At 48.0% G+C, this 18052-nt stretch overlaps 6 protein-coding genes and 2 pseudogenes across 6 annotated transcripts, besides 34 other annotated features; 1 reads left to right on the top strand and 7 right to left on the bottom strand.

Annotated features, from left to right (window-relative positions):
• Positions 1-2056: a sequence feature (heterozygous, Esmeraldo-like haplotype).
• Positions 357-2291, top strand: Tc00.1047053508771.60 (annotated as a pseudogene).
• Positions 2057-6971: a sequence feature (areas not merged during assembly with more than two copies in the genome that could not be assigned to a particular haplotype).
• Positions 2372-6318: a mobile genetic element.
• Positions 2373-2536: a mobile genetic element.
• Positions 6053-6279: a mobile genetic element.
• Positions 6421-6688: a mobile genetic element.
• Positions 6775-7368, bottom strand: Tc00.1047053508771.55 (annotated as a pseudogene).
• Positions 6816-6839: a microsatellite.
• Positions 6972-7506: a sequence feature (haploid, Esmeraldo-like haplotype).
• Positions 7507-18052: a sequence feature (heterozygous, Esmeraldo-like haplotype).
• Positions 7566-7598: a microsatellite.
• Positions 7784-7810: a microsatellite.
• Positions 7921-10269, bottom strand: Tc00.1047053508771.50 (hypothetical protein, conserved; the record flags this gene model as incomplete). The annotated part of the gene is made up of 1 exon (XM_804019.1): positions 7921-10269. The coding sequence occupies one exon, from the start codon at positions 10267-10269 to the stop codon at positions 7921-7923; it is 2349 nt and encodes a 782-aa protein (XP_809112.1).
• Positions 10639-11667, bottom strand: Tc00.1047053508771.40 (hypothetical protein, conserved; the record flags this gene model as incomplete). The annotated part of the gene is made up of 1 exon (XM_804018.1): positions 10639-11667. The coding sequence occupies one exon, from the start codon at positions 11665-11667 to the stop codon at positions 10639-10641; it is 1029 nt and encodes a 342-aa protein (XP_809111.1).
• Positions 11747-11824: a microsatellite.
• Positions 11937-11986: a microsatellite.
• On the bottom strand, positions 12057-12323 carry Tc00.1047053508771.34 (hypothetical protein, conserved; the record flags this gene model as incomplete). The annotated part of the gene is made up of 1 exon (XM_804020.1): positions 12057-12323. The coding sequence occupies one exon, from the start codon at positions 12321-12323 to the stop codon at positions 12057-12059; it is 267 nt and encodes an 88-aa protein (XP_809113.1).
• Positions 12370-12394: a microsatellite.
• Positions 12533-12559: a microsatellite.
• On the bottom strand, positions 12602-13594 carry Tc00.1047053508771.30 (hypothetical protein, conserved; the record flags this gene model as incomplete). Its single annotated transcript, XM_804017.1, has 1 exon — positions 12602-13594. One exon carries the CDS (start codon positions 13592-13594, stop codon positions 12602-12604), a length of 993 nt encoding a protein of 330 aa, XP_809110.1.
• Positions 13760-13779: a microsatellite.
• Positions 13805-13866: a sequence feature (T-rich).
• Positions 14030-14872, bottom strand: Tc00.1047053508771.20 (D-alanyl-glycyl endopeptidase-like protein, putative; the record flags this gene model as incomplete). The annotated part of the gene is made up of 1 exon (XM_804016.1): positions 14030-14872. One exon carries the CDS (start codon positions 14870-14872, stop codon positions 14030-14032), a length of 843 nt encoding a protein of 280 aa, XP_809109.1.
• Positions 14941-14985: a microsatellite.
• Positions 15098-15129: a microsatellite.
• Positions 15375-15442: a sequence feature (A-rich).
• Positions 15501-15525: a microsatellite.
• Positions 15597-15624: a microsatellite.
• Positions 15669-15693: a microsatellite.
• Positions 16053-16098: a microsatellite.
• Positions 16227-16309: a sequence feature (A-rich).
• Positions 16325-16346: a sequence feature (AT_rich).
• Positions 16407-16455: a sequence feature (A-rich).
• Positions 16662-16693: a sequence feature (AT_rich).
• Positions 16724-16752: a microsatellite.
• Positions 16862-16904: a microsatellite.
• Positions 16966-16994: a microsatellite.
• Positions 17209-17228: a microsatellite.
• Positions 17289-17319: a sequence feature (AT_rich).
• Positions 17353-17380: a microsatellite.
• Positions 17463-18052, bottom strand: Tc00.1047053508771.10 (D-alanyl-glycyl endopeptidase-like protein, putative; the record flags this gene model as incomplete). The annotated part of the gene is made up of 1 exon (XM_804015.1): positions 17463-18052. A coding segment is annotated over one exon (590 nt), but the record flags the coding sequence as incomplete, so codon positions are not given.

Genomic DNA, 18052 nt, shown 5'->3' with positions numbered 1-18052 from the left:
CGCGAGGCTACGGCTGCTGCGCGCCACAGAATTGATTGCTTCTTGCACCGGCACTGTTTTCGATTCTTGGGTTTTGTGACACGACTCTATTTTGGGCGACTGCTTGCATGGCTCCTTCATCTTCCACGATGACTGTGTGGGGAAGGTGCACTTGCCACTCTTGTTACTCCCAGTTTTGTTATTTTTTACTCTCACCAACACTGCGCTGGGTGGATGGCACCCAATTGCCGTCGTTGCGGTGGTTCCTGTGCATGTGGTGTGCATCGCACACTGTGCCGTCAAACCGTGCTTATGGCTCTTTCTGTGGCTGCCAGTCATGCCTGTGAGTATTGTCTCCTCGTCTTTCTTATTCTCCTTTGATTGGTGCTCAGTGTTCAGCTTTAACTCAATCCAACTACGAAAACAAGCACATAATCAATACTTACGCAGGAGTAAATAAACATGGCCATCTCACAGACACGGAACTCAACGAAGGTGGTTGAAGGATACACGCTGGAGGGACACTACGGGCCTGTGCACAATGCGAGGCGGCATCATGTCATAGAAGTTCCCGACGGCGAGGAGAAGAGAATGGATGTGGGGAAAGGGGGAGCCACCGCAGTCATGGACGTATAGGGCAGTTGGTGACACCCTCGAAAAGAATGACGGCGTGGAGCAATCCGGTGAAGCACCTCCCAGGCTGATGGTGTTCACCTCGGACAAGGGATGGCCGTATTATTGGGCGGGACTGAATCTATTCGTGACTGCTATGTGAACTCTGCGGTGGATCGAGTGTGGCACATCGTCAAGGGCGATCTCACCGAATGGTCCATTACCAATGGTGGGACCGAGTTTTTGCCTAAGAAGCGTCTCTTGATTGGGACGCCCGGGATCGGGAAATTGATGGCTGCCGGTTCTTACCTCCTCTACGAGCTGCTGCAATACGATGTCGAGAAACTCCAAGGCGTTGCATACCTTCTTGCGGATAGAGCATTCCTGTTTGACAAGACCACCAGGACAATGTCAGAATACATGGGCGAGCCTGAAACCCTGAACACTGTGGGCAATTTGTCCGACCGTGGGGTGAGGGGGTATATTATCTACGACGTGGCAGAGAAGGGTCGTCAACCGTCTATTGATCTGCTCTGCAAGGGATGGGGCATGATTTTGGTGACATCACCGAACATAAACAACTACCAAGGATGGGCGAGTCACGTAAGTGCGGGTCAAATCTCCATAAATTGCCCTGACAAAAATGACGTGAAGGCAATGTGCGCTTGGGCGAAGCACGATGCGAATGCACGGGAGCAAGAGAAGTACTGGAAGATGGTCTAAAAGAACGTGGATGAAGTAGGACCGGTTCTACGTTACATCCTCGACAAAAGTGAATATAATAAACAAATTACCGCAGTTAGGCGGGTCTTGGATAAAATAAAGTCTTCGGATAATGAAAAGTACTTTACACGGGGGCAACGGGAGACATAGAATTCTGAGGATCCGTCCCACAAACTTGTGAGGATTTTCCGAGCAAGAGGAGAAGGTGGTGTTGAGGACATTCTGAACTTACCAATATCTGTTTGCCTTCGGCGTCGAATACCGCACTATTTTGGGAAACGTAATGAGTGAGAATTTTTTTTTGGAGCTATTATCGGGGTCGAGGTGTATTTTTGCGTCACAAGTTTTGGAAAAGTATGCCTTGGAAGCATTCACAATTAAGGATTTTCTTGGGGAAATAGTAGATGAACTCAACGAGCTGAGGCCGCCAACACGTAGAAACGCAAAGGAATCAGTGATGAAATCAAACCCTATAGGGTATGAAGCCAATTCATATGAATTGGGTTTATTTAAGAATCCTTCTGTGAGGCAAAATTAAAGTACCGATTGTTGTACATACCATTTGTCATAAACTTTCCTTTGGTGGAGGACTTTTTCTTTGTTGATTCGCCGCGGAAGACGCCGGTTGGGCTGCAGATGGCTACAGCTAGTACGCATAGCACCAAAACCAGCACTGTGAAGCAGTTTGATGAGTAGCTGGTGGCATATTTTAATGGTTGGGAGGATTTTTCCCGAGAATTGTCGTGGGACATTATTTATATACAACACGCAGGCAGCAAAAGGATAACAAAATGGCAGAAATGTGGTGTCGTTAATCCCAATCGTGTGAGAGACGCTGAAAGCCGTGAAATAGCGAGGTGTTCTGGAACGGAAAGGTACACCAATACCAGTTCGTGTTAACACCTGATTTTGTAAGTAAAATCCGAGAAATGAAAATACAATAACCTTGTAGAAAAAAGGATAGGGGAGAAAGTTGAGGAAATAATTAGGGCGATTCGCGCATTGTGTTTATAGTGAAATTTCACCGTGAATATTTTATCGTTTTTTGACTTTTTCTGGGAGCTTGTGAAGAAAATGGTTGCGGGAGAGCTGGCTGAATTAATCTAATATATATCCTGATAAAATGAACCCACTCCTTTGCGACACCCTTCCTATCTTATAAATTTGGGAAGAACACGAATTTATGGGGAACAGGGAACCGATAGAGGCCAGACAATTATTTTTAAATTTACAGACACAGCGGGGTTGGCTTAAGGAAATGGCGTTGGTTCCTATTAAACGGCCTCCGAGTGGAGCGATATTGGCGCCCGACATTCAGAATTGGTACGCCAACATGGCGCTGTCCAGGCGCAGCTCACCTTCATTGATGAAACCGGGAATTCGGATGCGACGTTAACCGCGGCCGCCTCAACGACAGACTTGCGCATGGATTTCGGGACCCACCACCAAACCCTGGGCGGATTCGGGCCTTACAGGACATGTTGCGAATCTCCGGGCGCCCCAGGTACCACATTTTGAGACCCGATCGCTCCTGCCCATCGTGCGGGCGCGGCCCGGGAGTTGGGGGTCCATCGAGGGCCCATCCTCGCGGAAGGGGAGCGCTGGGGCACGGACCACGCCTATGCCATCGCGGGCGCGCGGGATCGAAACACCGAGCTTCACACGCGGGCGGAAGAGGCGCATAATAGCCTATCGGCGCGCGAAGCTAGAATGCGCGGTCGCCGGACGCGAACAGCAGTTGGAGGCGACCCGCGCCCAACTACAGGAACGAGAGGCGCGCGCTGGCGCCAGAGAAGCGCAGCGAGCCGCGCGGGAGGCGGAGACGGCGGGCAGGGAAGAAGCCCCCACCTCTCGGAGAGGCCCGGCAGATGGACCTGACACGCGTCAAAATACGGCCGGAGATGGCGTCACCAAACAACCGCAGCGTCCAACGCGTCGTTTGGTGGTTGGGGGCGCGCCGCCACGCACGGCCCGACGAAGCCCGGCGGACGAGAGACGGTGGGTTATTCCCCATTCGTCGCAGGGCAATTTTGGGAGACTGCGTTTCTATCCCTCCATTGCCTTTGCCCTCTCACACCCTCCCCTCGGACGCCCATTCTGTCACAGAAGAAGCGGAACGAAGTTTTCGCGCGTTCGACGCCACCTCTCGGGCCGCACGTGTGTGGAATGAGGGCGTTTCCGGAGTCGTTGTCGACCTCCGGGGCGCACAAAATCATTGGCATCAGGCGGGCGGCCAGGCTGAACCTCCCTTTGACAGTTTGGCTTTGTGGACGTGAGCGCGCGCGCTGGAAGCGGAGCGCGATCCCGCCGATCGTTTCATGGATTTTGGCCGGACCTTACTGCAGGCATTCCGGACGCAGCTCATGACGGCGTCGGACCCCAACACCCTGCTCTCCAAACAGCGCGCCCGACTTCACACCGCCGTTCATGAAGCCGACGCCTTTGCGAGGGCAGCCCGGCCTCTCGCGGAACGGGGAGGGGCACAACGACCGTGCGACGTCAGCGGCGTCGCATTTGTGGGCGCGAGGCGTCCGCACGCAAAGCCCGAGGCGCGGCCAGAAGGAATCAATCGCGACGCGGACGGCCGTCAACAACGGCGGCGGCCCCACCCATGCCGCCACCACCCGCCGTCCCGCACAGGCGCCGCGCCGAACCTCCACCCGATGTTTCAAATTGCCCGACGCAATCGCCGAGAAGGGTGAAGGGGCTTGTTCGCCAACGGAGCCCGACTGTGGTGCGACGGCGCTCCGGCACCCCGCTTCGGGCCGGCGACACGAGGAGGGCGAACAAGGTGGCTCGGGAATTGTTTGCGACGTCGGCGTGGGAGCGGAGAAGGTCGCAGGCGGGCGCCTCACAACCCTCCGCCGCACACGCGAACAGCCGAACAAAGAGGCGAGCCGCGCGGCCTTTTCGATGGCAACCGACGACGTGGCGCCACCGACCCGACCGCAGGACGCCAGGATGCCGCGGTCCATGTCGCAAATGAATCGGACTCCGCTGGGCGTGGCGGTTCTGAGGTTGCAAAAAATCGCGGCGCGATCGGAGACGAAGCGGGCGCGCCCTTTAAAAAGGAAGAGGCGGATCAATTTACCCGCAGCCGGGCCGAATGGGAGTGACGGGTTGCATTCCGACTTGCGCGGATGACGGCGAGCCGTTCTTCTTCCAAGGACACAGCGCGATATCCGGGGAAGCGCGCCGCAACGCCGGCTCAGGCGTCGTCGCTGGCCGCGTTGATGTGAGGGGAAAACTGCGGAAGGGCAGGAATCCTGGTTGACAGCAGAGGAGCGTGTTTTCCGTGGTTTTTATCATCACCCCGCCGCAATCACAAGACTCGCGACAAGGACGCGTCGGGCGGTTCCCCTTTTCCCCAGCCCCCCGCCACATCAGACGAAAGCCCACGGAGGATTCCAGTCGACGACGCGCGATTATTGAATTAAGTGGGAACAATTGAGGACGCCTATTCTGCGATAACGGGTGGATGGATAATACCCTTTTCGTTTGTTTGCGGAGGAGAAGGCCACCGGTTTGCGACGACGATGGATCGCGGGGCCGCGCGACAAGAACAGACACGACCCTTCCGAGGCTCATGTTCCTTTTTTGCGCATTTCCCATTATTTGCCGCCTGTGATGGCTGAGGCCGCTTTCTGCCTGGAATTAAAGGCGTCTTTTTTCAAGCCTTTTTACCGCGGGAGACTCGGCATCCCTTTCGATTCTGCGTGGAGGACGGCGCGCTGGTGGAGCTGGCACGGCTCCCAATAGGATACAAGGCCGGCCCAGAAATTCTCCAGATTATTATTAGCAGTCGCCGAGGTGACGACGGTGGTTCACCGCCTCTGGGCTGCATCTTCGTTGGCGCGTGTCGACGTTTGGATCGACAATATGCGCACCGCAGAGTCGAAAAGCGGTGCGACATCGTGGGAGGCCAAACTGCTTCGCAATGCGGATGGCCGTCACGCCACGATGGGGAAGGACAGCGAATCGGGCGCCACGCAGTACACCTTCGTCGGGGGCGCGGTTTGATCATACTCACCGGGCGGTGGCCCTGAGCGACAAATTTGTCTGGTCTGTGCGCGCCATGTCGGCGCTCAAATCTTTAACCATCGCGGAAATGGAGGTATGGCGTCACGCTTTTTGTACGTGGCGGCCATTTTGGGCACGCGTTTATGTGACTGCCACTTTTTCATCAAGGCAGCGCGACGACGATTATCCGCACTTGACCGGGGGATGGTGCAGGAGACATCCCCGGCGAACCTTCCGCCGGTAGCGGTTGGATTGGGCGAGGGATTGCGACACATCAGCGAGAATAATCGTCGGCGAAACATCAATCCCACGGAAAAGGCATCGGCCACCATCATCGCGGATGCATCGCTCCATGGATGAGGAGGAGCCGTTTTCATTCCAGCTGCGGCGACGTTAAAATTGCCGGAGGAAAATGGAAGAGGAAGCGTTTTCTCATCATGCAGGCCGAGGCGCGCGCGGTACGCTTTGCCGTGTCGGCTTTTTCCGCCATCTTGCCATCCACTATGGACGTTTGGGTAGACAGCACTTCGCTGCGAGGAGCGGCGAATAAAGGCAGCTCAAAATCACAGACCATGATGTGGGAGCTGCGACGGACATATGAGTTTTTTTGACTCACGCGGAATACAGGCATCCTTTGCCTACGTGCGGTCTGCAGACAACCGCGCAGACGGCATACCGCGCGGTCGTGTTTTTACAATTCAGGACTTGGCGAGGGGAAGCGGCGGTGTCCTGTGGCTGCAGGACCCCAAAGTCCGCCACTCCGTAAGTAATGATATTCCAGATCCTGAGTTCAAAAGGCCGCGTGAGTGGTCAACAGAATGCATATGTTTTATCACAAGAAAACATTGAGGCATTTAGCCGCTTCTGCGCTAACCCACTTTTTCCCTATCTTTTTTGGTTTATTGAGATAAGTCCAGGAGCCGGCCAGCGGCCCAGAAGATTACTCCCATTGCTTATTTAAGAACTTTTTTATTGTTCAATGCTAATAAATGCATCCATCAAATAACCAAATGTACAGAAACTCTTTGATGGCTCAAACCATCCGATGCTATCGAATTCGTGAATATATATATTATGTGCGTCAATCCCTGGCGCAGCCGGCCACCTCGACGCGGCGCCAGGGTCTAGCACTCTCTTACTAGAGAGGAAGATAAGCGTCTGCTGCTTATGCTTCAAACCAGATGCGTACTTGTTTACTTAGTTTTACGGACCGAAAGGGCACAAGATGGAGCCATTTCTAATGGCCGCCCGCGGGGTAAGGTTGCTCCTTGCTGCTGAATTCCAGCGTACGCTTACCAGAGCTGCACATTGGAGGGGCGTAGTCAATCGATTGGTAAGAATAGAAAAGGAAAAAAGCTGCGTCAGTACACGTTTATTATATGTGCAATGCACCAACGGCATTGCCAAATAAAAGAAAAGGAAAAAAATGGATTAAAACAATTAAAAAATTGAACATATCAATTATGAGAGCCACACCGTCCTTTTCTTTTTTTTTTTTTTTTTTTGCTTGTGTTTTTTAAAAATAAATTTGTTGGCTGTTATGCCAGCCACCATCGTCAAGCACGTCCGCCCTGCTGAGTGAAGATGCGAAAGAGAGCCCCGACACCCGGAGATGGCGCTGCAGTGGGAAGGCGCGAAACACAACCGCGTTACGCATCCGCCCCGGGCTGGCACGATAGCTCGATAATCCGGCGTTGCCGAGAATCAATGAAATAACAAATCAACAAACCAGGCAATCCATAAAAAATGGAAAGAAAGTAAGAAATAAATGCCACCAGCATCGGCTTTATGCCGCATCTGCGAGAGCTCTTGTGTCCTCTCGTTGCGCGGAGGCGCTGCTGGCAGCAGAGCCGTTCCACGTCAAAAAAGAATCTGCGCCAACTTCTTGGTGAAACACAATTTCCTCACTTCTCCGGTGTCCACTCCATGTTTTTCTCCAGGCGCCTGCGGAGCCGGGCAGCGGAGTAGATGCGTACTCGTCCCCTCTCGCACAGTTCACGCTGGCCTGATTTTAATGATGTCCACTCGATGCCGGTGGCAGGCCGTGCGGTGGCGGGTCCGTCCGTCACTGCTGCAGCGCTGAAAACCGCATGTCGGACGTTGAACTTCAATACAGAGCGTTTCATTAACTTTTACTAATTAAATATATATCTTCCGCTCTTAATGTAAATAAATAAATAAATATGACCGCAGGTGAATTTGCGCTTCGATGAGGCCGCCCTTTCCCGTTTTCTCTCTCTCTCTCTCTCTCTCTCTCTCTCTCTATAAATATTTCCTAAAATGAGAAAATAACAACAACAAAAAAAAAAGAAACCGCCTTGTCTCTCCATTTATTAAAATACACACGCACGCACACATGTGGAAAAAGGGTGCGACAACATACTCATGACAGAACCCGCAAAAGAAGAGATTCTTAATTCGGCAATAATGTATGAATCAAATCCAATTGTTTCTTTCTTTTTTTTTTTTTTTTTTTCCTCCGCAACACCAGCAGTAGAAGGAACAAAAACAACACATTCACTAAGAAATGAAGAAAAAAAGGAAAAAAAAGAAGATATGCGAACTGGGTGAGAGGGAAGGGTTTCCTCAAAATACAGCTGCCAACGCCAACGGGACAGAAGAAAAAACGTACCATCCCCAAATGAATAACAGAAACCAATCCTCCAAAATTAACGGCATGCGAAGTACTTCATGTTTCCAGCGGGCAATAAGTGTAATCACGGTAGCCAGTATAATAACGCCAATGACAATAAAGAACATTCCAATGTGTACAATAATCTTTTTTGATAAAATGCCATGGCAATCGCTATGTGGTATTGCTCGGGGCCATTGATGAAACTGAAAAAATGGAGAAATAGCACCAATTGCAATTATCAAAGTTGGCCAACGTACTTGTGTGGATATATTTGTTGAATCTGTGCATTTCATTTGAGGTAACTCAACCGTTCGGCGAAACACGGATTTCATCACAAAAGTATAAAGGCGAAATGCAAGAAGTTCCAGTAAGAGTATATTAAAAAGTAGCTCTAAAAAAAATACTTGCAAAGCCATAACAATAGCCACATAAAATCCATTCTTAATATCCACAAGAAGTGATAATGCCAGAATTAACACAAAATACATAGCAGTAAAGGTTGCACTAACGGTTATTTTAACACCCACAGGTACTTCTTCTGGTATAGCCGTGACTGACACATACCACAAGCACCTTTCAAGTACAACCAAAAGCATCGGGCCTGCCATGCAACGTGTATTTACCGGCATGTTATTGTCTCCCAAAATAACCTGAAACAATAGAGGAAAGGCATCTAATAAAACATACGGCACGGCAAAAAAAGGTCGAGTCTCGTAAAGTGAATAAATTATAAGCGGCAACGATAAGGCTACTAACCGCATGGGTCCCCACACAGCAACGGGGACTTTGGACATAAGAGGCAATTGTGTATCCATTATGGCTAATAAAACAAAACGTGCCACAACAATTATCCAAAATACTGCCCCCCGACGCATAATGCTAAAACATGAGGGTAAATCCCAATGAAGAAGAGAAAAATCGTTTGTTTCACGAGGAAATTCCCTGTCTCCACCGCCTTGCCGAGAGGACGCAGCTATGCGGTCGGCTGTGTGAGGACAAGGGTGAGAGGATGTGTGCTCTGGCACAGCGTAACATTCCATGCGGGCCCGTAACTCTTTTTCCCGCGCCTTCTGCAAAACCACATCATACGAAAGGAAAAATAATGTGGGCGAAAAAAGGGCAAAGGGAATATACATATGTATTCCGTAGGCAAAGATATACAATAATACATCCTCCAAGGAGCATACACATTTCACTCCACCACAAATAATTGGTCCAGACGTCGCAAAGTGGTTTACCACCACAAACAATTCCTGAAGTGCAAATGGCAACAGAAGACCAAGCAAAATAAATAAAAGAAATGGATGGCAAATAAATTTACAACGTTCTCTTTCCGAATCGCAATCATCGAAAAGAGGAGGCAACTGATGCATAATGGGCATTTCTCGAGATGTGGTGTTGAAACTCCACGCTAACGGAGACTCTTCCTTTGGCGCAACGCAAATCGGCCGTCCGTTTTTTTGCTGCTGACATTCCTTTTCTTTTTCCTTCACTTCTTTTTTGAAATTCTCATCGGCGGCAACCGATGTTCCTAACGAATCGATATTTGGAAAGACAGGCATCTCAAAAGGCGAAAGTTGTACACAAGTTAACTCAGACAACGTGGAGTGGGAGAAACCGATGAACTGACGTGCAGCGCTTCCATCTATGCTCCAGGATTTCTGCTGGATATTTCCTGCCGTTGCCTTACTCTGGGGTGCAAATTCTGGGATAGAGGTACCAACATTTGTGGCATTTGTACCACTCTCCATCACATTGTCCTTCGCACTCCCATTTGCCTTCTCATTCACAGGGGAAGGTGACTCATCCAGGGGAAGAATTTGCGACATGGATAGGGAGGAAAAACCCTCCTTGATTTGGGCTGTCTTCTCCGTATAAAAAGCCAACTGTCCTTGTGGTTGCTCTTTTTGCTTAGGCTGAAGCACGGGGAAGTCTTTGCTCCTGCTATGAATGTTTTTGCCTTGCATGAAGGAACCGCTACTAGAATCACGGCTGCTAAAAACATCACTACTGAGGCTAAAGGTGTCATGGCGGAGGGTGTAGCGTTGCTCACGGAAAGGCGGATAAATTCCCCCATTGGAGCTCCGTGAGAAGGCAGAACTATTGGCATTTCTCGGGTCAACGGGGCCTATTGTTTCTCTCTCATCCCTCCCGAATATCTTAAGGATGGGGCGTGACGGCCCATTAAAACTACGGCGTCGACGCTTCCCACCATAAAGAGAATCCCCGTTGCCACTCACACTGACGGCAGAGCAATGGCTGTACTCGCCCTCATTCTTGGAACAGGACTCTGACATCATTCCCTTCCTTTTTTTTCTTTTTCCCCCCTCCACTCGCCCCTCTCCCTCCCCCTTTCCTCTGCCGCCACTCTGCCGCCACTTATTTGTATCTTACAATTTATGTATGTGTGTGAAAGTCAAGAAAAAAATCAGGAAAAACGACGGTCCTCTTGATTCTCTCACCACCAGCTTCTAAGACAAGCAAAAAAGAGGAAGAAAGATGCCACATAGCAACAATGCTGGTGCACACACACACACAGAGAGAGAGAGAGAAACAGAGACACATGGTTCTAACCAAAAAAAAAAAAACAATGGGAGAACATGCGACTCATGATCCCCCATTTATGTACACACTCCATCCACCTTCCACTTGTTTTTCTTTTTTCAGTTTCACCCCTCTGTTGATTTATGCGGACGGTGAAACCGCTTTCGTTGAAGACGCATGCGCTGCATCTCCTTCTGCACTCGCATCGCATCTGTCATGCTCATCCACGGCTGTTCGCTGTGATGACGCGTCCCTGTAGCCGCGCCGAGCCCCAGCTGCAGTTTTTTCTGCTGCTCAATCCATGACACTCGGCGAAGATATGACTGAACAGCCTCGCCATCCTGTTCCACATCCGCGGCGCCGTAGCGGCTCATGATGCTCTCCAGCATCTGTTCCCACGGCATCCGGCCACCCCCAACTCCCTCGCTGAAACCACTGTTCTTGTGGCCGTTTCTGGTGTTGCTGGCGCCCGTCGCACCAGCTTGATTTTTTTTATCCCCCGCACACCACGCCGCTAGCGGCTCACGAATGGCACGCAGCAAGACACATTCCTCACCGCCCACATCATACTCCATCCTACTTCGTGTGCCACCATCCCCCTCCTTCACTCCCGTATCCTCATTTTCCTCCTCATCACTCTCATCATTGCCCTTTTGTGCATCCGCCTCCGCTCCATGCCTCCTTCTCTTGCCACCGATGCGCCTCGATGCACCGTTCGCACTTATTGCATCCGCAGTAACACCTTCCGATCCTTTCTTCCTACTGCGGGCCTCTTGTACGGATTCCATTGACTTGCAAAGCTCCGACTCTATTACGCCAAGAAACGGAATGCGTGTCGGTAGCATCACCACGGCATCCATCCTTGATTCCCTTTTCTTCTCATCGTCAATGTCGTCATCTTCTTCCGCCTCCAAACGTTGACATTGTCGAGGTCGCAAGAAGCCGCGGTCATCTCGCCGGCGTGCAGTTGAAAGAATACGATACACTTCTGGTCCGTAGCAAAGCAAATTGCACTCCGCCTGTGGATCCTTTGGGTGCTGCTGTGCAAGCGCATAAGCCTTGGCGAGAAGAGGAAGCTTTCGCAACAGCAGATCGCTCCCCGCATGCCGCTGTGTTTCGCCTGTCAATTCCTCCCTGACGGACGCCGTGCTCATCTCACCGCCCTCACCCTTATTTTTTTCTTTCGTTTGTTTGGCTCTTCCTTCGCATTTTAATCATTCATTTATTTTTTTCAATAATAATAATAATAATAATAATAATAATAATAATAATAATAATAATAATAATAATAATAATAATAATAATAATAATTACAAAAATTACAGCAGAGGAAAAAGGGAGGCAAAATAAAGGCGACCAGGAGTTAAAGAAAATACCGCCAGCAATTTTTCCTTCTCACCCCAAATATACGCAGAAATAAACATATGTATTTATGTATGCTTGCATATGTAGATATATGTATATATGTATACGAGCAAACAACAACACTACGGTGCCTCGAGCCTCGGCATGTTCTTCAACTCAAAACTCTATTAATGTCCACTCATTCTTCTGTCAGTGGTGGCACGCCAATTTCCCGCCAATCCGCCAAGAGCTCGTCGTCTGAATTGAGATTGAGGGCACCTTCGACGCCGCCCCACGTTGAAGCGGTGCGTCGAACCCCCGACGTGAGCGGGGCGTTTGCCGCGAGGGTAAAACTTGCAGGATCGTCGAAGTCAATGAGAAGCTCCAGTTTTGGGTTCTGAATCATCAGCGTGGCATCCTCCAGTCGCCAACGGCGGTGAACATAACGGGAGTCTTTCGACACCATCGCCGCCCGTTCGAACACCTCTCTTTTCCCAGAAGAAGTCATGTGGAAAAAAAAAAAAAAAAAGAAAAAAAGACACCACCAGCTGCAGATAAAAAACGACAGCCCCCCCCCGCAACAGAAAAAAGGTGATGCATCCATCATTCTTCCCCCATTTTATTGTTCTCCTCGTTTTTCCCTCTGAGGGGGGCATATATATATATATAAGAAAAAATAATAATAATAATAATAATAATAATCACGATAAAAATTCCAACACCTCGTTTTTTAAACTCGTTGATTCACGCCCGGACCCAACCAAGCACAGTTCCCCATGGATCCTTCACACACACCATTTGCGCACTTTCTACTTCCTGTAAAGATACCTCGCGTGAGTAGTAGCCAAGCAATCTGGTGTCGTTGCGTGTGTCCTTCCCTTCCAAATTACTACGGTGGGGCCAGGGCTCATTATTCCAGTTCTGCTCTGCTAGTAGCATGGAATATTGCGTCATCGAGGAATTATTCGCACCAGAATTGCTTGGCATGGAAACAATACCTACAACAACGGCAACATGTCCTCCTGGTATGCTGCTGTCATTTGCATAGACAAGTAGATCACCAACTTGTGGCTTATAATGTTTCCATAAACTCTTCTTCATACCAGTATTTTTCGTCGGTGTCTGATCACATGCCAACATGTTTTCATACTTGAACAGTTTCACACGTTCTCCAGTAATGTACGACGCATACACAACTCTTGTCCATATGTCTTCTGCATTCTGTACAGACATAAACTGCACGGCAGGCCGTTTTGCAAGTAACCAAAAACGTCGCGCATACTCCACAGACCGCCACTTTAACCCGCTGTAAATCAGCGAAGTCCTGACAAGCACAAAGTGTTCCTCCACGTTTCGATAATCCCTGTTGCAGTTGCTAAAGGCTTTTACGCCCCTACTTTCCCCCAAGAGGTGCCCAAACGGCGTCACACAGTGCTCTGGCCTGGGCGATGTGTCTAAATAAAAGATAAAAACAAAAAGAGTTAATAACATGATGGCAGAAAGCAACGCCGCCACCCACTCGTAATGGCAGTGTTCCTGCACCTTACGAAAAACCGGGTGAAGTGGGGAGGAAACACGCTCCCAAAAGGGCATCTCATCCTGCCCCTCCCGCCGCAGCATCGACTCCGCTTCCATCGGCACTGGACGTGTCCGCAGCATCGGGGTGCACTCATTCGGCGGGGGTGCAGACAAATTCGACACCGTCACTGAAGGAGAGGCGTTCACGGCGGAGTTCATCGCCGGCGTCCCAACACTAATAAAAATCTATATGTATGTATGTGTGTATATTCCTGCCAGCAAAACAAAAAGAAAACCTCATGCACAGAAAGAAAAGGAAAAAAAAAAGGACAATATTAAATTCATCCGTCCTCCCCGCCAATTTAATTCGTTCATACCCCTTTTTTGTTGTTGTTGTTGTTGTTTGTTTGTTTGTTTTTCTGTTCATTGAGAAAGAAAATTAGAAAAGAACAAAAGGAAATGGAAACATACTAAAAAAAAAAAAAAAAAAACACAGCATCCGCTTCCCCTTGCCAATCGAGCCTCTCTGCTGTTCAAAAAGCTCACGGCATTGAAACAAGCATAGTCACTTCGCACACGTGGGGAAATAAAAATAAAGAAAAAGCTTCTTTTCGTGGAAGAAACTCCCTTCTTCGCTTTACAGTGCATGTCCAGCTACGTGGCGTACCTCATCCACCCGTCAATGATGATGTTTTCCTCCTCCGTAATGTTGTAGGCGTCATGGATGGGGCTGTACAGCATGCGGATTTCGCGGGAGTGGTTGTGATACGGTCCGGGCCACATCTTGTTGTCCCAGTTCTGCTCTGCAACGAGAACAGAGTTCTTCGTCACACCGACAACGACGGCGACGTGCCCAAACGGAAAATCATTCCGCTGACGCGGGTATATCAGCAGGTCGCCGGCACGTGGAGCGGAGCCGCCATCACGGCGTGGGAGGCCGTTGGGGTATTTAAGCAGCGGCGTTTTAGAGCCGTCAAGAAGCCGCACGGAGTTCAGTGCCCAAATGTCGGCAGCTCCGACCACTGAGTCAAACGTTGCACGCACGGGAGTTCCACGAAGCATCCAATACCGCCTTGCAAACTCCACACATTGCCACTCCAATCCGCTTGTGTTGGTGTTATTCCATCTGTTTTCATTATTATAATCAGCATGAGCCAAAAGTGATGACATTGGATGCCACAAGTTGGAAGTGCAGGTCGAGGAGTTGCAGTTGCTGTAGCTCACGACACCATTTACAATGCCAAGAATGGCCCCAAATGTCGTGTCACACCCCTTACGACATCCCTCTGGAAGGAAAGTACCACCCGTTTTTGCCACGGAAGTTTCCGATTTTTTACTTCTTAAAGAAGTTGTAAGCAGAAATAACACCATGCACGTAATGGAACCCCATATACCAAGTGCAACAAAAAAGTGCGACAGTGAATAAAACCATGTTGGTAATCCCGTAAAAAAACAAGATTCTTTACTCGTTCGCATCCTTGCCCCATGAGGTAACATATTCCTGGTGTATGACTCTTCTTTTAATTCTTCAAATAGATCCTCAGAAAGTTCCACTCCCTCAATCATTCTTTTCCTTTTTTTCCCCTCTTCTTCTTCTTCTTCTTCTTCTTGTCGTCTTTGTTTTTGTTGTTTCGCTGGCATGCTACGCCTTCTCATCCACCTCTCCCCGTGGCGCCTTAATACACTCTTGAACGTCGCAAAGAAGACCACACAAATACACACAAAAAAATGAATAAATGAATAAGTAAATAAATGGACCAATCAAAAGAAAAAAAAAAAAAAAAGGTGCGTGATTCAAGCGACACATTACACAACAGAGAAAAAGAGAGAAAGAAAGGGAGGGAAAGAAAGGGGTTAATCGGCATTGCAGTGCACATGCGATCCCCGCCTCCTCTTCTCCGGTTAATTCCGCGTGGGTTCATTTTTTCCCCCCCTTCCACACAAAAATCCCACATAATTTTTATTTTATTTTTGCCTCCCATCTTCACCACCCCTCACATCTTCCTTTTTTTTTATTATTATTATTTTTTTCCCCCTCTTTTGTTGCCGTTTTTTTTTCTTTTTTTTCCCCCTTCGGTTTACAGCATGGCAGGCGCCAGTGGAAGCAGACATGCCTCTCTCCCACAAAAAAAAGAAAAAAAAAAAAAAAATTTATGTTTTGTTGTTGTTCTCTATTGCACCTCTCAAAATTCACCCAAATTTATTCTTTTTAAATTCCCATTCAATCAATCAATCAATCAATCAATCAAAAAAAGAAAAAAAAAAAAGATCCAGACGTTAACGCATGGATAATAAAAGAAAAAAAAAAAAAAAAAAAAGGCAAGGGGACCGCACTCCATATAATAGTGTTGCCTTCATCATAATAGCAATGACGACAACAAGCCTAAAGGCCTGGAAGAGTACAATAAAACAACAAAAAAGAAGAAGAGAGAAGTAATCACTCATAACAACAATGACCATTTTTTCCTTTTTTTTTTTTCTTTTCAATAAAAAAAGGAAAAAAAAAAAACATCCCTGAAGAATCAACATTTGATGCGAATTGCTTCAAGATCATGGTATACGTTACATAGGCAGTGTATACATATTATACATACATACACGTTGCAATACATGCAGGCAGACCAATATGCATCGTTTACCGCTTGTTTCATTATTTACCGTTCATCCCATCGTTTTACTCTCTTTCTTTCTTTTCTCTCTTTCTTTCTTTCTTTCTGTCCTTCACAAAAACGAAGGAAATTCTCACGTTTCCTCATTTCATGCATGTTAATTTTGTTTGTTTGTTTACTGGGATGTGACGACTCCTTCTCTCTCCTTCTCTCTCCGCCGGGACTTTGCATCAAACGCGTCGTTTTATTATTATTATTATTTCTTTTTTGTTTGTTTCCCTCTTTTTTTTCCCCCCTTTTTTTATAATATTTTTTTTTTTTTTTTACCCCTCACCCACCCAAAAAAAAAAAAAAAAAATTTTGCTTAATTTTATTCCTTTATTTTTACGTGATTTCACCCCCCTCTTCTCCTCCTCCTCCTGTTTTTTTCTCCCTTTTTTATTTTATTTTAATTATTTTATTTTTTTGTTTGTGTGCGGGGCGGCGGCTGCTCCTGCGCTCAATGCCTCGCCAACCATCACCGTGCACTCCACACGATGCTTCCACCGCCGCGGCGGGCCAAAACCGACTCGCGGACAGACGCACACGCACGCAGGCGATAGCGGTGGGGCAGCCGCACGACACCGAGAGGGGGAGAAGGGGAAAAACAGCAGCAGCAGGAGGAGGAGGAGACATCCAAAAATAAAAAATAAAAAATAAAAAATAAAAAGGAGAAAAGGCCGAAGAAGGCGGGAAGTTCGAAGAAAAGAAAGAAAGAAAGAAAGAAAGGGGGAAGCCAAACACAAACTTCCATCCATCCGCCCCCTCATAAATAAGAAAAAGAACACAATAATAATAATGATAACCAAAAAGGGGGAGTTAAGAGATTTAACAACACAAAAAAAGAAAAAAAAAGAAAAAAAAAGAAAAAAAAAGAAAAGCAAGACATCGTATCAAACTGTTTTCGTCAGAGTGTATGAGAAAAACAACAACAACAACAGAAAAAAAAAAGAAAAGAAAAGAAAAGGAAACGTATATGTATTGGCATCCTGGGGCGGTGGTGCTGGACCAAAATCGAATCCTGCAAGAGGAGGAGGGGAGGGGAGTTTTTTTGTTTCGTGAAAAGTCGGTTGTGGGTGCTCACAAAAAAAAAAAAAAAAACGGTCAAAAAGAACGGATTCAATCGTTCAAATATATACCAACGTACCTTCCACCCCCAATTTTTTTTCTTTCTTTCTTTCTTGTTTGTTGTTGTTGTTGTTGTTTTTCGTGTATGTTTGTGTTTGTATTTAAGTTCATTAACCACCTATCTTCAATGTTATTTCTTATTTAAATAAATATATTTATATATTTATAGGCTGTCACCTTCATATTTCATATATTATTTTTTTGCTGCTGTTGTTGTTGTTGTTATTGTCTAACATCCCCAAATAAAATACATTGATTTAAGCCTCAAACTCCGTTTTTCCTCCCTTCTTCGCTTTACAGTGCATGTCCAGCTACGTGGCGTACCTCATCCACCCGTCAATGATGATGTTTTCCTCCTCCGTAATGTTGTAGGCGTCATGGATGGGGCTGTACAGCATGCGGATTTCGCGGGAGTGGTTGTGATACGGTCCGGGCCACATCTTGTTGTCCCAGTTCTGCTCTGCAACGAGAACAGAGTTCTTCGTCACACCGACAACGACGGCGACGTGCCCAAACGGAAAATCATTCCGCTGACGCGGGTATATCAGCAGGTCGCCGGCACGTGGAGCGGAGCCGCCATCACGGCGTGGGAGGCCGTTGGGGTATTTAAGCAGCGGCGTTTTAGATCCGTCAAGAAGCCGCACGGAGTTCAGTGCCCAAATGTCGGCAGCTCCGACCACTGAGTCAAACGTTGCACGCACGGGAGTTCCACGAAGCATCCAATACCGCCTTGCAAACTCCATGCAATCCCACTCCAATCCGCTTTCTTTGTTTTGACTTGAAACGTTATTCCTGCTTTTACTATCGTAATTTCTGATGCAGTTACTGTACGCAAACACATCGCCTGCCACGCCAAGTATGGCGCCATAAGGTGAAACACAAGCGGATTCGCCGAAGAAGC

This window comes from Trypanosoma cruzi, genomic scaffold (genome assembly GCF_000209065.1).
Source record: "Trypanosoma cruzi strain CL Brener 1047053517051 genomic scaffold, whole genome shotgun sequence".
NCBI lineage: Eukaryota > Euglenozoa > Kinetoplastea > Trypanosomatida > Trypanosomatidae > Trypanosoma > Trypanosoma cruzi.
The sequence above is the reverse complement of the archived record's forward strand: the minus strand, read 5'-3'. Positions and strand labels throughout refer to the sequence as shown.